Source organism: Mobula hypostoma, chromosome 9, assembly GCF_963921235.1.
Source record: "Mobula hypostoma chromosome 9, sMobHyp1.1, whole genome shotgun sequence".
Classification (NCBI taxonomy): Eukaryota; Metazoa; Chordata; class Chondrichthyes; order Myliobatiformes; family Myliobatidae; genus Mobula; species Mobula hypostoma.
This window is the reverse complement of record NC_086105.1, coordinates 82,884,612-82,900,816: the sequence shown is the minus strand read 5'-3', so window position 1 is coordinate 82,900,816 and position 16,205 is coordinate 82,884,612. Positions and strand designations below refer to the sequence as shown.

The 16,205-nt window shown below is 41.0% G+C and overlaps 1 protein-coding gene across 1 annotated transcript in view; it reads right to left on the bottom strand.

The window, feature by feature from the left end:
• Positions 1 to 15,784, bottom strand: part of ndufb9 (NADH:ubiquinone oxidoreductase subunit B9) — a 53,010-nt gene extending 37,226 nt beyond the window's left edge. Inside the window, exon 1 of the mRNA XM_063058535.1 lies at positions 15,628 to 15,784. Coding sequence (XP_062914605.1) covers positions 15,628 to 15,716 — 89 coding nt within the window. The 5' untranslated portion in view covers positions 15,717 to 15,784. The remainder of the gene's footprint in view (positions 1 to 15,627) is intronic.
• Positions 15,785 to 16,205: the final 421 nt, after the last annotated feature.

Genomic DNA, 16,205 nt, shown 5'->3' with positions numbered 1-16,205 from the left:
TTTTTTTCTCCTAACAGTGAAAACACCTTCTGAAAGCGAAAATAAGGTACTAATGTTGGTCTTTCGTAACAGTAAGGTTTCGTAAAGCGAACGTTCCAAAAGCGGGGGACACCTGTAAATATAAAATATCAAATAACACTTTTTTTGGTACCTTCAATTAAAGGCTTATTTAAGAGACAAACTGGGTCAGACAATGTTTTTGCCGAAACCTAATGAAATTGAAATTTTAATTCAAAAAGGAAAATTTAAAAAATTAATTTCTTCTATGTATAATCTGGTACAAAAACACTTGAACAAGGAATTCACAAGTCAAGACAAAAATGGGAAATGGATTTGAGTATTAATATTGATGAAACAGATTGGTCAAGACTATGTCTTGACAGTATGACAAATACAATAAATGTGCGACTCAGATTAGTACAATATATTTTACACCAATTATATATTACACCGCAAAAAATAAACAGATTAAATTCAAACTGATCTGATCAATGTTTTCGGTGTAATCAAGAAATTGGTACTTCTTTACATTCTACTTGATCTTGTTCCGAGTTTTATTGGAACAAGTTATTGGAACTCAACTTCCACATAACCCTATATTATTTCTATTAGGTGACATTGAAAGGATAAAACCGAAATTAAATTGAATAAATACCAGAAAGAATTTATAAAAATCGCATTAGCAGTAGCCAAGAAGGCTATAGCAGTTAGAAACCATAGAAACTACAGCACAGAAACAGGCCTTTTGGCCCTTCTTGGCTGTGCCGAACCATTTTCAGCCTAGTCCCACTGACCTGCACACGGACGATATCCCTCCATACACCTCCCACCCATGTCCAATTTATTCTTAAATGTTAAAAAAGAACCCACATTTACCAAACAACAGGAATTCTGCAGATGCTGGAAATTCAAGCAACACACATCAAAGTTGCTGGTGAACGCAGCAGGCCAAGCAGCATCTATAGGAAGAGGCGCAGTCGACGTTTCAGGCCGAGACCCTTCGTCAGGACTAACTGAAGGAAGAGTGAGTAAGGGATTTGAAAGCAAAGCCTTACTCACTCTTCCTTCAGTTAGTCCTGACGAAGGGTCTCGGCCTGAAACGTCGACTGCGCCTCTTCCTATAGATGCTGCTTGGCCTGCTGCGTTCACCCACATTTACCACCTCGTCTGGCAGCTCATTCCATACTCCCACCACTCTCTGTGTGAAGAAGCCCCCCCTAATGTTCCCTTTAAACTTTCCCCCCCTCACCCTTAACTCATGTCCTCTGGATTTTTTTCTCCCCTTGCCTCAGTGGAAAAAGCCTGCTTGCATTCACTCTATCTATACCCATCATAATTTTATATACCTCTATCAAATCTCCCCTCATTCTTCTATGCTCCAGGGGATAAAGTCCTAACCTATTCAACCTTTCTCTGTAACTAAGTTTCTCAAGTCCCGGCAACATCCTTGTAAACCTTCTCTGCACTCTTTAAACCTTATTTATATCCTTCCTGTAATTTGGTGACCAAAACTGAACACAATACTCCAGATTCAGCCTCACCAATGCCTTATACAACCTCATCATAACATTCCAGCTCTTATACTCAATACTTTGATTAATTAAAGGCCAATGTACCAAAAGCTCTCTTTATGACCCTATCTACCTGTGACGCCACTTTTAGGGAATTTTGTATCTGTATTCCCAGATCCCTCTGTTCTACTGCACTCCTCAGTGCCTGACCATTAACCCTGTATGTTCTAACTTGGTTTGTCCTTCCAACGTGCAATACCTCACACTTGTCTGTATTAAACTCCATCTGCCATTTTTCAGCCCATTTTTCCAGCTGGTCCAAGTCCCTCTGGAGGCTCTGAAAACCTTCCTCACTGTCTACTACACCTCCAATCTTTGTATCATCAGCAAATATGCTGATCCAATTTACCACATTATCATCCAGATCATTGATATAGATGACAAATAACAATGGACCCAGCACTGATCCCTGTGGCACACCATTAGTCACAGGCCTCCACTCCGAGAAGCAATTCTCTACTACCACCCTTTGGCTTCTTCCATTGTGCCAATGTCTAATCCAATTTACCACCTCTCCATGTATACTGAGCGACTGAATTTTCCTAACTAACCTCCCATGCGGGACCTTGTCAAAGGCCTTACTGAAGTCCACGTAGACAATATCCACTGCCTTCCCTTCATCCACTTTCCTGGTAACCTCCTCGAAAAACTCCAATAGATTGGTCAAACATGACCTACCACGCACAAAACCATGTTGACTCTCCCTAATAAGTCCCTGTCTATCCAAATGCTTGTAGATTCTGTCTCTTAGTACTCCCTCCAATAACTTGCCTACTACCGACATTAAACTTACTGGCCTGTAATTTCCCGGATTACTTTTCGACCCTTTTTTAAACAACGGAACAACATGAGCCACTCTCCAATCCTCCGGCACCTCACCTGTAGACAGCGACATTTTAAATATTTCTGCCAGGGCCCCTGCAATTTCAACACGAGTCTCCTTCAAGGTCCGAGGGAACACCCTGTCAGGTCCCGGGGATTTATGCACTTTAATTTTCCTCAAGACAACAAGGACCTCCTCCTTTTCGATCTGTACAGTTTCCATGATCTCACTACTTGTTTCCCTTAATTCCATAGACTTCATGCCAGTTTCCTTAGTAAATACAGACGCAAAAAACCTATTTAAGATCTCCCCCATTTCCTTTGGTTCCGCACATAGCCGACCACTCTGATCTTCAAGAGGACCAATTTTATCCCTTACAATCCTTTTGCTCTTAATATACCTGTAAAAGCTCTTTGGATTATCCTTCACTTTGACTGCCAAGGCAACCTCATGTCCTCTTTTAGCCCTCCTGACTTCTTTCTTAAGTATTTTCTTGCACTTCTTATACTCCTCAAGCACCTTATTTATTCCCTGCTTCCTATACATGTCATACAACTCCCTCTTCTTCTTTATCAGAGTTGCAATATCCCTTGAGAACCAAGGTTACTTATTCCTATTCACTTTGCCTTTAATCCTGACAGGAACATACAAATTCTGCACTCTCAAAATTTCTCCTTGGAAATCGGATTTGTATTTAAGTATGGATCATTGGAATAATGAAATTTTTAGCTGTATTCCACTTGAAAAAATTACTTATAATTTAAGAGATAAATATGATACATTTTTGAATATTTGGCACCCTTATTTACAAAAGATGGGTTGGCATATCTAGGTATTCCGATGATAAAGATGTTGGTCCTTTGGGGAAAGTAGCAAATAAATATATTAAATTTATTTTGAATCCCATGAAGCATGTGGAGACCTTCCAATATCTAGGCAGATCGTCTTTCTTTCTTATTTTTTTCCTTTTCTTTTCTTTCTTTCAGATAGGAGTGTATATCGGGGGGAAGGGTTAAGGGGAGGAGGGAGGATAGATATTAGTATTTCATGTAATCAAGTTTGAAAACTCAATAAAAATTATATTAAAAAAATGAGGAGCGATCTGATAGACGTACACAAAATTATAAGGGGTAGAGATAGGGCAAATACAACCGGGGTTTTTCCAGAGGGTGAGAGAGACTAGAATTAGAATTAAACGTAAAATGTTTAAGATGTAAAAGAGAGACACAAGGGGGAACTTCTTCACTCAAGAGGGTGGTGGGAATGTGGTATAAACTGCCAGTGGAAGTAGTGAATGAGGGTTCAAATTCAACATTGAAGTAGCTTTGGATAAGTACATGGATGGGAGGAATATGGAAAGCATGGTTTAGGGACAGAATGATGGGGCCAGGCAGAATAACAGTTCAGTACAAATTAGATGCGCCATAGGGCCTGTTTCTGAGATCTAGTGCCCTACAACTCTGATCTGTTGGAAAAGTCCATGGTTCCCATACAGCAGGAGTGGAAGCAAATTACTCTTGATTTCAGGGAAGTGCATTAAAAAAAGGAGGAAAAAGGAAAGGGGAAAAAAGGAAGACATGGGAGAGAACAGGACTGTCGATATGGGAGGGATCTCACTGGCTTTGTTGAAATTGTCAGGGAGAAATCAGAGTCATCATTGGAAGGAGGAGAGGTGTGGAAATGGGAATGAAATTACTGGCATTGTCTGAATGAAAGTTCGGGGGCGGGGGGGCATGTCCAAATGTAGTTTTGGAAAGTAGAGAGCAGACATAGTGATCCCAATGGCAAAGGTAAGTAATTTACTCGCTAATTGCAAAGTTAACAGAACATAGAACATCATACCACTATTGCCTATAATATTGCGCCAACCTTTTAACTTGCCCTAAGATCAATCTAATGCCTCCTTCCTACATAAAGGAACATCTAAACAAGCCTCACACATCAAAGTTGCTGGTGAACACAGCAGGCCAGGCAGCATCTCTAGGAAGAGGTACAGTCGACGTTTCATGCCGAGACCGTTTGTCAGGACTAACTGAAGGAAGAGTTAGTAAGAGATTTGAAAGTTGGAGGGGGAGGGGGAGATCCAAAATGATAGGAGAAGACAGGAGGGGGAGGGATGGAGCCAAGAGCTGGACAGGTGATTGGCAAAGGGGATATGAGGGGATTATGGGACAGGAGACCCGGGGAGAAAGACAGGGGGGGGGCGAACGCAGAGGATGGGCAAGGGGTATAATCAGAGGGACAGAGGGAGAAAAAGGAGAGTGAGAGAAAGAATGTGTGTATAAAAATAATTAACCGATGGGGTACCGGGGGGGGGGGGGAGGTGGGGCATTAGCGGAAGCCAGGGAAGTCAATGTTCACGCCCTCAGGTCGGAGGCTACCCGGACGGAATATAAGGTGTTGTTCCTCCAACCTGAGTGCATCTTCACCTTTACAGTAGAGGAGGCCGTGGATAGACATGTCAGAATGGGAATGGGATGTGGAATTAAAATGTGTGGCCACTGGGAGGCTGGTGAGGTGGTAGGTGAGGACCAGGGGAACCCTATACCTAGAGGGGTGGCGGGAGGATGGAGTGACAGCAGATGTGCGTGAAATGGGGGAGATGCATTTGAGAGCAGAGTTGATGGTGGAGGAAGGGAAGCCCCTTTCTTTAAAAAAGGACATCTCCCTCGTCCTGGAATGAAAAGCCTCATCTTGAGAGCAGATGCGGCGGAGACGGAGGAATTGCGAGAAGGGGATGGCATTTTTTCAAGAGACAGGGTGAGAAGAGGAATAGTCCAGATAGCTGTGAGAGTCAGTAGGCTTATAGTAGACATCAGTGGATAAGCTGTCTCCAGAGACAGAGACAGAAAGATCTAGAAAGGGGAGGGAGGTGTCGGAAATGGACCAGGTAAACTTGAGGGCAGGGTGAAAGTTGGAGGCAAAGTTAATGAAGTCAACGAGCTCAGCATGCGTGCAGGATGAGGGACATGCCGTTCCGAATCCGGGGGAAGAGCAGCTGCCTTTTATCACACGCCGCCTTTCTTCGTAACAGTGAAAACACCTTCTGAAAGCAAAAACAGGGTACTAATGTAGGTCTTTCGTAACAGTGAGGTTTCGTAACGTGAACGTTCCAAAAACGGGAGACACCTGCATATCAGGCGGTGGAAGAGGCAACTACAGACATGAAGAACAGAGGGCTGCCCGTTAGCGTGGTCAATCTAAGGGAAAGTCTGGCTGAGCAGTTATCCCGATCTGCTTGGGAAATAGTAAGAGAACCGAGAAAGCAGGGGATGGGAGGAGGACGAAAGAAGGATATTAGGAAAAGACCGTGAGTTCTCCGAGGACAGCCCTCACCTCCTCCAGAAGAGTCATAAGGTTTGGCTAACTTTAAACGTGCTGATAAACTAAACGGAAGCAAAAATAAATGGTGATATACCTATCTCGAGAAATACGTATTATAATGTGGATTGTATATTACTCAGTTTTTTTTTAAATTCATTCATTCACCCCTTTTTCCCCACCTAAATGAGAATATATACATGGGAAGAATACACAGGGAAATCATTGTGTAATGGACATAGATTTTTTTTTACTTACTTTTACAGGTGTCCCTCGCTTTTCGAACGTTCACTTTACGAAACCTCACTGTTACGAAAGACCTACATTAGTACCCTATTTTCACTTTCAGAAGGTGGTTTCACTGTTAAGAAAAAAAATTCAGCGCGTGATAAAAAATCAGCACGCGATAAAAGGCAGCGCCCCGAGCAACCGCTCTCCCCCGGATTCTCGCCGGCATTGCTTAAACACAAGCCTGTGAGCAGCCGTCTGCAAGATGAGTTCTATGGTATCGGAAAAGCCTGAAAGAGCTCGTAAGGGTGTTACACTTACGGTAAAACTAGACATAATTAAGCGTTTTGATCGTGGTGAACGAAGTAAGGACAAAGTGAGTTTGGCTTGTGGAAGCTGACGAAGATGATGTTGAAGAGGTTTTGGCATCCCATCACCAAGAACTGACAGATGAAGAGCAGATGCAATTGGAAGAAAAAAGGATAACAATCGAAGCCAAATGAGTAATGATAAAGTACGGCTTTAATTTTGAAAGGGTACGTCGGTTTAGGGGATATTTGCAGGATGGTTTGAGTCCTTATTAAAGAACTGTGTGATAGAAAAATACGCGAGGCTCAGCAGTCAAGGAAGCCTTCCACAACAGCCACAGCAGACAATGAATCTCGACCTTCGACATCGAGGCGGGCAGTCATAGGAGAAGATGAGCTGCCTGCTCTAATGGAAACAGGCAACGAGATGACACCCCAGTGTCCCACCACCCCAACCCCCAGGCCATGGACAGATACCGATTCGCGGAGAATGCAAAGGGAGCCGGGAGGCACACAACACATCTTTAAGAATAAAGCCGAAATAAACATTCTAATCAATTAGGTGCCGCTGACACGCAATTGTCAGCCCAGATCAGAGACGACGCAATCGGAAATCGGCACTGATCTGGGCCGACAATTATGGGCGGCATCTAATTAATTAGCATGTTTGTTTCGGCTTTTTTCTTAAAGATGTGCTGTGTACCTCCCGGTTACCGCTGGACCCCTGCGTTCTTCGCGGCAATGTATCGCTCAGCGGCCTGGCGGGTGGGGAGCCACTGCACCACCCAGACTCCGACGACTCATCCTAACACACCATCATCAGTGTGCTCGGCGCTGTCCTGATTCCCGTAAGTGATACTACACTGTACATACATTAATTCTACTTTATATCAGCTGAGTATTTTTACATGTTATTTGGTATGATTTGGCAGCTTCATAGCTTAAAGGTTACTGGAGAGCACTTGCGTGAGATTTTCTGCCGATGACGCTTGCGTGAGATTTTCGCTCCGGAGAACAGTTCAGTAATGATTGTGGAAAAGTATTTCTACTTTATATAGGCTGTGTATTTATCATATCATTCCTGTTTTTACGATATGTTACTGTTATTTTAGGTTTTATGTGTTATTTGGCATGATTTGGTAGGTTATTTTTGGGTCTGCGAACACTCACAAAATTTTCCCATATAAATAAATGGTAATTGCTTCTTCGCTTTACGACATTTCGGCTTACGAACCGTTTCATAGGAACGCTCTACCTTCGGATGGCGGGGGAAACCTGTATAGGTACTGCAGCGGGGGCCCTCAGCTCACAGGTAGGAGGAGCTATCCCCCCACGGCTAGACGTTTCTTCTAGCTCAACCCAGGGTCATCTAGAGACTCCAGCCTTGGAAACACACCTTCGTTACCTTTTTTATTATTCCCTTTTCTTGGCTCTTATTTGTTCAGGGAGTAGATCAATTAAGTTTTATTCTGCAAATTTCAATGATATACTAACAGATAAATACACATGACTAAGGACAAAGTAAAATGCATCTCTTTTAAGGTCAATGGGATGTTGAATCCAGTCAAGTGCAGTAAAATTCTATCAAAAATGAAAAAAGAACAAACCCATGTAGTATATTTACAGGAAACTCACTTAAGTGATAATGAGCATGGAAAATTAAAGAGAATGGGCTTCAGTAATTTGTTTTTATAAATTAGGACATAGAAGAGGAGTTGCTATCCTCATCTCAAGCAAGCTAAATTTTGAAAACGTATTCGAAATGGGAGATAAGGAGGGCAGATATATTCTGGTAAGGGGGAACATAGACGGAAATCCAGTTACTTTATTGAATATATACGCACCCCCAGGAAGTGATATTAGTTTCTTCCAGAAAATTACTAATATTATGGTAATGGAAACAGAGGGTCTCTTGATATGTGGGGGAAGACTTAAATTTACAATTACAACCAAAGGTAGACTCTTCCAATAGAAAAGCTTATGAAACAAAGTCCTTACATAAGAAAGTTAACACTATTTTTGAGGATGTTGGTCCAATTGATATATGGAGGGACCTTTTTCCCGACAGAAGGGATTACACTCATTATTCTACCCCCCCCCCCATTCTGTATATACAAGAATAGACTATTTCATAACATTTGGAAAAGGTAAAGACAAAATAATCACCTGTGGAATTGGGACAATAGATGTAAGTGACCATGCACCTATATATTTATCTGTTGATTTTGACCTACAACCAAAGAATACTATTTGGAAACTAAATTCAAGTCTACTCAATGATCCCTATTTTAAGGAAAAAGTTAAAAAAGGAATTGGTCTTTACTTAGAATTCAATGATAATGGAGAGGTTTCACCTCCCATTCTATGGGATACTATGAAGGCTGTCTTAAGAGGGAAAATAAGGAATAAAACATTAGAGGAATTACAAAATAAGCTGAAGGAACCAGGAAAAAAAAACATTGTGTTTGGCGCGGGATACACTAGAGGAAATTTTAAAAATTAGGAATGAAATTAATAGTTTGACTACACAAGAAATTATAAAAAAATTAATGTTCCTGAAACAGAGACACTATGAAAGTGGATCTAAATCTGTGAAAATACTGGCGTGGAAACTGAAAAAAAAGATAGCAGAAAATACAATTCATAGAATTAGGGATCTAAGAACAAAAGTGATAAAAAAAAAAATAAGCTAAGTGAAATTCAAGAAGCTTTTGAAATGTTTTACAAAACTCTATATTCCAAAGTTTCGGGGGAAGCATAACCCGGATTGACACCTTCCTGAATTCTTTAGAGTTACCCACTTTAAGCAAAGAACAAAATAGAACGATGACTGCTGACATAATTGAAGCTGAACTAAAAACTGCAACTAGTAAGCTTAAATTAAGCAAGTCACCAGGATCAGATGGATATACGGCAGAGTGGTATAAGGAGTTTAGAAATGAGTTAATTTCTGTTTTACTCCTGACACTGAACTGGGCTCTAAGAAAGGCACAAATGCCACCCAGCTGGAAGGAGGTGATAATCTCAGTTATACCGAAAGAAGGCAAGGTTAAAATGGAATGTGAGTCATTTAGACCAATGTGGATTATAGAACATTTACCTCCATCATGGCCAAACGATTAGAAGAGTTTCTACCCACACTAATTCATAATGATCAGACAGGTTTTATACAACAACACCAAACACAAGACAATATAGGAATCCATAATTCACATTATGGATCATATACAAAAAAATGAAATTGAAGCAATAGTGATAAGCGTTTACGCTGAAAAGGCATTTGTTTCGGTTAATTGGAATTTTCTTTACAGAGTTTTACATAGGTATGGTCTACATGACAATTATTAAAACTATACAGGCACTATATGGCAATCCTACTACTAAATTAAAATCAATGGATATTTATCTAATAGTTTTACCCTAGAAAGGGGCATGAGACAGGGTTGTGCATGGTCACCGCTACTCTTCACATTGTATCTGGAACCACTAGCTCAATACATCAGAAAAAATGAAGATATCAGAGGAATTACTATTAAAGGGACAGAGCATAAATTGGCCTGTTACGTGGATGATATTTTGCTCTACTTAGGGCAACCAACATACTCTTTACCTAAATTGATGCAATCCTTTGAACAACGTGGCCAATTATCAGGATACAAGATCAACACTGATAAAACCCAATTACTTTCATATAATTATAGCCCACCAAGAGAAATTGAAAGTAGATATCCTTGGGCATGGCAAAGAGTCTGTCAAATATTTGGGCATCATTATGCCAAAAGATTTGGCAAAATTATCAGAATGCAATTATCAGCCTATATATAAAAAAAATTAAGGAAGATATAACAAGGTGGAACCTAATTCCTTTTCTTGATCTCAGTTCAAGGATTGAATCTATTAAAATGAATATACTGCCCAGACGACTATATCTCTTTCAGACCCTACCAATAGAGATTAACTAAAATCAATTCAATGAATGGAACAAGATGCTATCAAGATATATATGGCAAGATGGGCACTTGTGGCCAAGTGGTTAAGACTAGCAACCTGAAGGTCGTGAGTTCAAGCCCCAGCTGAAGCAACATGTGTTGTGTCCTTCAGCAAGGCACTTAATCACACATTGCTCTGCGACACTGGTACCAGGCTGTATGGGTTCCAATGCCCTTCCCTTGGACAACATTGGTGTCGTGTAGAGGGGAAACTTGCAGCTGGTCTTCCATACAACCTTGCCCAGGCCTGCACCCTGGAGAGTGAAGACTTTCCAGGCGCAGATCCATGGTCTCGCAAGACTAACGGATGCCTTAAATGGCAAGGTAAAAGGCCTAGGGTTCATCTCAAAACTTTGCAATTAGCCAAGGAAAAGGGGGGGATGGGGCCTACCTTCTCTTAGAGATTATTATTTTGCAGCACAGTTGAGAGCTGTGAAGTGCTGGTGCAACCCATTATATGATGCTCAATGGAAAAACATTGAGGAGAGGATACTTTCCATCCCAGACATCCCACCTCTCCTGGAAGTTCTGGGAGTCTCGAGAGAGAGAGCGAGCACCATGGCGGAGTGTTCCAGAAAAAAGAAAATATAAAACGTACGTCACCCCAGACTAAAGTGTACCCCTGCCTAATAGGGGTCAAAAATAATGACAGTGTTGCTTGCTACTCTGTTTGCAACAGTGACTTTTCCATTGCCCATGGTGGGTTAAGACTGTAAAAGACATGTTGAGGTGAGTTTAACAGATGTTATTCATTCATTAGAATAGCTAACGTTATTTAAACTAGCTGGCCAGCTGCTAAGGAGATACTCTATTACAGACATCCCACCTCTCCCGGAAGTCTCCCGCAAATTGATGGTGCTACCTCCCTGAAATGAGTTTTTGCAGGGTGGGATGTCTGCCATACCCATACAGGCAATTTAAATACTATTGATAACCCATGGGTGAAATGGACTCTTAAAATATGGAAAACTATTATAAAAGAATATAAACTAGAGAGACACATTACAATTCTTAAATGGTGTGCATATGACTTGGATCTTACACTGAATAAACTGGATGCTAGATTTAAGGACTGGACAGCTAAAGAAATAACAGCTATTTGCAATATGATGAAAGGAGGAACACTGTTCAGTTTTGAAATGCTCAAAGAGAAACACTTATTAGAAAAACAAGACTTTTACCGGTATTTACAGATGCGACAGCATATTAATAGGACGGTTAAAAATGTAACCAAGGCAAGCACATGTCTGATAGAGCTATTTAGAAAAGCATATAATTCAGACAACAGTAGTAGAATCATTTCAGCATGTATAAGGGTTTGTCAAATCTTAAAACATATTCAACTTCATACATCAAAACAAAATGGGAGAGCGAAGGAGAGATAATAATATCTGAGGAAGACTGGACAATAATATGGAGGTATCAATGGAAGTGCACCAGTTCAGAGAAATGGAGGGAGTTCGAGTGGAAAAACTTGATAAGATATTTTATTACACCCTCTCAGAAATCCCATTATGATAGTAACCCCCGTTTGCTGGAGAAATTGTGGAAATCAAAATGCAAACCATTATCATATTTTCTGGGAATGCCCCATTATCAAAGACTATTGGAGTGGGATACATAATGCCCTACAAGACACCTTTAAATGTGAAATACCCTTAGAGAGTAAGACCATATATTTTGGGTATATACCTCAAGAATGGTTGAAAAGAGATAGATATTTAATGAATGTACTGCTGGTGGCTGGTAAAAAGATCCTTACTAGGAAATGGTTATCACAAGAGGGCCCAACTTTAAATGTATGGATAGAAATTACAATGGACATTTACAAAATGGTGAAGATAACAGCATCTGTTAATCATAAGTTGGAACAATTTTATTCATACTGGGAAAAATGGTTTAACTACATAACACCTCATAGGCCTGATTTTATTCTCACAAGTCAATGAATATGTTGTAAAAAAAAGATCACTCCCTACTCTGTACATAGTTTTCTTCTTTCGATTGTTCTCTTTCCTCTCCTTTCTGTAAGTGTATACCTCAGATAAATATTATGTGGAGATTTGTGACAAATATGATTATATGAGATATATATGTACAGTATGTGAAATACATCTTATGGAAATGTTTGATGATGAAATTCAATAAAAATAAATTACACAAAGAAAAATCAGAAATACAAAGCAATTTTGTTCACACAGAATCCCACTCCCTCATCAACTGACATGGTTTAACACCTTTTAAAAGGGTTGTCAAAACCTACATCATGTATAAATGTTCTCTGTGCCGATTCTCCATTGTAAATACTGAATACAAAGCTCCACTAACACAAGTACATGGTACAGCCAGCAAAATTTGCACTAATGATCAAAATCTTATTAGTAAGAAGAATAGTATGAATTCTGGACCAAATCCATTTCTAATCTAGTACTGGTGACAAAAGGGCGCACAGGAGCAAGGTAAATCAGCTAGTTGAGTGATGTCGCAGCAACAACCTTACAGTCAGTGTATTAAGACCAAACAGCTGATTGTGGACTTCAGAAAGGGAACACAAACCAGTCCTTGGAGAGGTCAGAAATGGAAAAGGAGATCAATTTCAAGTTTCTGGGTGTCAACATCTCTGCTGATCTATCCTGAGCTCAACATATTGATGCAGTTACAAAGAAGGCACAACAGCAGCTACATTTCATTAGGAGCTTAAGGAAATTTGTTACGTCACCAAAGACACTCATAAATTTCTACAGATGCATTCTAACTGGCTGCATGTTCGAGTGACATTTCCTCCTTGCAAAATTCTTCTGCACAAAACATGTTTTTAAACATGGTCTCTCTTTCAGGCAGCATTCCATGTGCATCTTCTCTTTTCCCTGCTCCCACCAAAAGACCCCAAATCAGTTTGCTGTCCTTCAGAAAGCTAATCCCACCCACAGCTCCTTCAAGTACAACCAGGCAAAAAGTTACAACACGTGCCAAGACAATCCCGGTTGGCTGACAAAACATTCCTAAATTGGACAACATGGTGCCTTATCATTAGCCAAAGCCAAAACACTCTTACAAACAGGCCACACTGCTTTTGCAGAACACTAAAATAAAAATACCTTATAGCATAGCAGCAGAAATCTTATCCAAGGCACTACAGACAGTTGCAAAGAGCTTGTGAACCCTTTGCAATCACCAGGTTTTCTGTATTGATTACTTATAAAATGCAGTCTGATCTTCATCTAAGTCACCAATAATAGACGAGCACAATCTGCCTGAACAAATAACACACAATTGTACTACTCAACAATACTGAGTACACCATTTAAACAATCAGTCCAGGTTCAAAAAAGTATGTGAACCTCTGTCGTAAAGCCTTCTACATAAGCTATTTGGAGTCAGGTGTTCCAATCAATAAGATGAGATTGCAGGTGTGGGCTGTCAAGCTGCCCTGCCCTATAAAAAAGGCACATAAAGTCAGGTTGCTGACAGAGCCTGCTCTTCTCAAGAAAGATCTGTTTATGTGCACCACTTTCAGATGACCTTAGAAGAAGAATTGTAGAGATACATGAAGCTGGAAAAGACTACAAAAGCATTTCTAAAGACCTGAGTGTTCATCAGTCCATGGTAAGAGAAACTGTCTACAAATGGAGGGAGCTCAGCTACTCTCCCCAGAAGTGGGCATTCTGCAGAGATCACACCAAAAGCACAACATGCAATGCAGAACGTGGTGAAAAAGAACCCAAAGGTAACAGCAAAAGACCTGCAGAAATCTCTAGAACTTGCTAAAGTCTCTGTTTATGTGTCCACTATAAGGAAAACACTGAATAAGAATGGTGTTAATGGAAGGACACCACAAAGGAAACCACTGCTCTCCAAAAAAACATTGCTGCATGTCTCAAGTTTGTGAAAAATCACCAGGATGTTCCACATCGCTTCTGGGACAGAATAAATGTTGGTTCTAGATGAGACAGAAGTTGAACTTTTGGGCAGAAATGCACATTACTATGCTTGGAAGAAAAAGGGCACTGTACACCAAATCAAAACCTCATTCCATCTGTGAAGCATCATGGTTTGGGGCTGCTTTGCTGCCTCGGCGTGGACAGCTTGCAATCATTGAGGGAACAATGAATTCAGAATTGTATCAAGACGGTTTACAGGAGAATGTCAGGGTAGCAGTCCATCACCTGAAGCTAAATAGAAGTTAGATGATTCAACAAAACAATGATCTGAAACACACAAGTAAATGAAGAATAGAATGGTTTAAAAAGAAAAAAAAATTTGTGTTTTGGAATGGCCAAGACAGAGTCCTGACCTTAACCCAATTGAGACGCTGTGCATGACCTGAAAAGGGCTGTTCATGCAAGATATCCCAGAAATATTGATGAACTTAAACAGTTTTGTATGGAGGAATGCTCTAAAATTCTTCTGCACTGTTGAACAAATCTGATCATCAGCTACAGGAAATACTTGGTGGAGGGTTATTGCTACTAAAGGAGGTTCTTCCAGTTATTAAATACAAGGGTTTGCATAGTTTTTCCAGCCTGGACTGTGAATGATTAAACATGTCTTCAATAAAGACATGCAAGGTACAATTGTTTGGGTGCTATTGGTTTAGGTAGATTGCGTTTTTCTATTATTGTCTTAGATGAAGATCAGACAAAATCTTATGAGTAATTAAGAAAAGGTAATTGCAAAGGGTTGACAAACTTTTCTAGCAATTGCATGTTCTTCTGTGGCTGGCACAAGGTGGGTTTAGCAGGCAACAATCACACCAATAATCAAGTATTTTGTGACTGTACAAAACTTAGATGAAGACTGTAAGATATGGTCAACTGTAGAGGAGAGCAAGGCACCTGGTTTTCAGAGTAACAGGCGATACAGGAGCAACAAATAGATTGTTTTGTGCCTCAGATTCCAACATTTGCAGTCTTTTGTATCTAATTTTCTGATCCTGCTAAATGCACATTCTCTGCTGTAACAGCCATGGCAGACATGGAAACTGAACGTCACCTCTCGCCTGAAAGGATGGCCACAAAATCACAGCAATCCGGTGGGATTCAACAGGCTTGTATTGGCCCAGTACAATAGAGAAAAAACGCAATGAGAGGATTCAGGATTAAAGTGTAACTGAGAGCAACATCGTGTCAGCATTCTCCTCTCCCCGCACCCTCTCTGAGGTTCGTCGGCATCACATCAGTCTTGCTGATGGGACACGAGGAAACAAGCGGGCTCGCTGCACGAATCCAGCTAAGTGCTAAATAAAATTCTCCATGCAAACGCCCCGATAATCAAATTCATTTCCCGTGAAGAGAACAACATAACTGCCAACAGATGCATAATCTCGGTTTACACCGCCAGGATCTCAAATCCAAGCCCTCCTAACTGAAATGGCAGAGAAGACGAACCTGAAGATGCACCAGGACTCCAAGTGGCGCAGAGCCCGTTTATAAAGCCGAAGCACTTTCTGCTGGTGTGTCAAGTATGCAGCCATCATACAACTCAACCTTCTCCTTCTCCTTCACCGCCCAGCTCGAGAACCCTGGGAAAGCGGAGGACCTCGGACAGCCGGCGCCGCGAGGAACCACGGGATGCTGGAAGACCAATGAGCAACCACGTGACAATGGTAAATTAAAGGATTAATTTAAACCGACGCCCCGAGGAACCGCCGAGAGTTATAAGGGGTTGTGCATATGGAACTGTGTTCATACATCTATTGATGCTTCTGGATACATCTTCAGTGATGTTCCTGGAATCATTGGGTCTTCCAACATCATGCGCCCTCCTCCAGGTGACCCAGCTGGGGCTGATGAGACCCCAGCTTGTGTCCAGATGGCTAGCTACTTATGGCTCCCTCTTTGAAGCCACAGCCATCTTGAGGCCCTCTCTGCCGCATAGGTGGTACTGTAGATTGCTCTCCACTTTCCCTCACCCTCGATACCCAGATTGCTGAAGGCTCTAGCTAAGGAACGGGCTGCGAATCTCC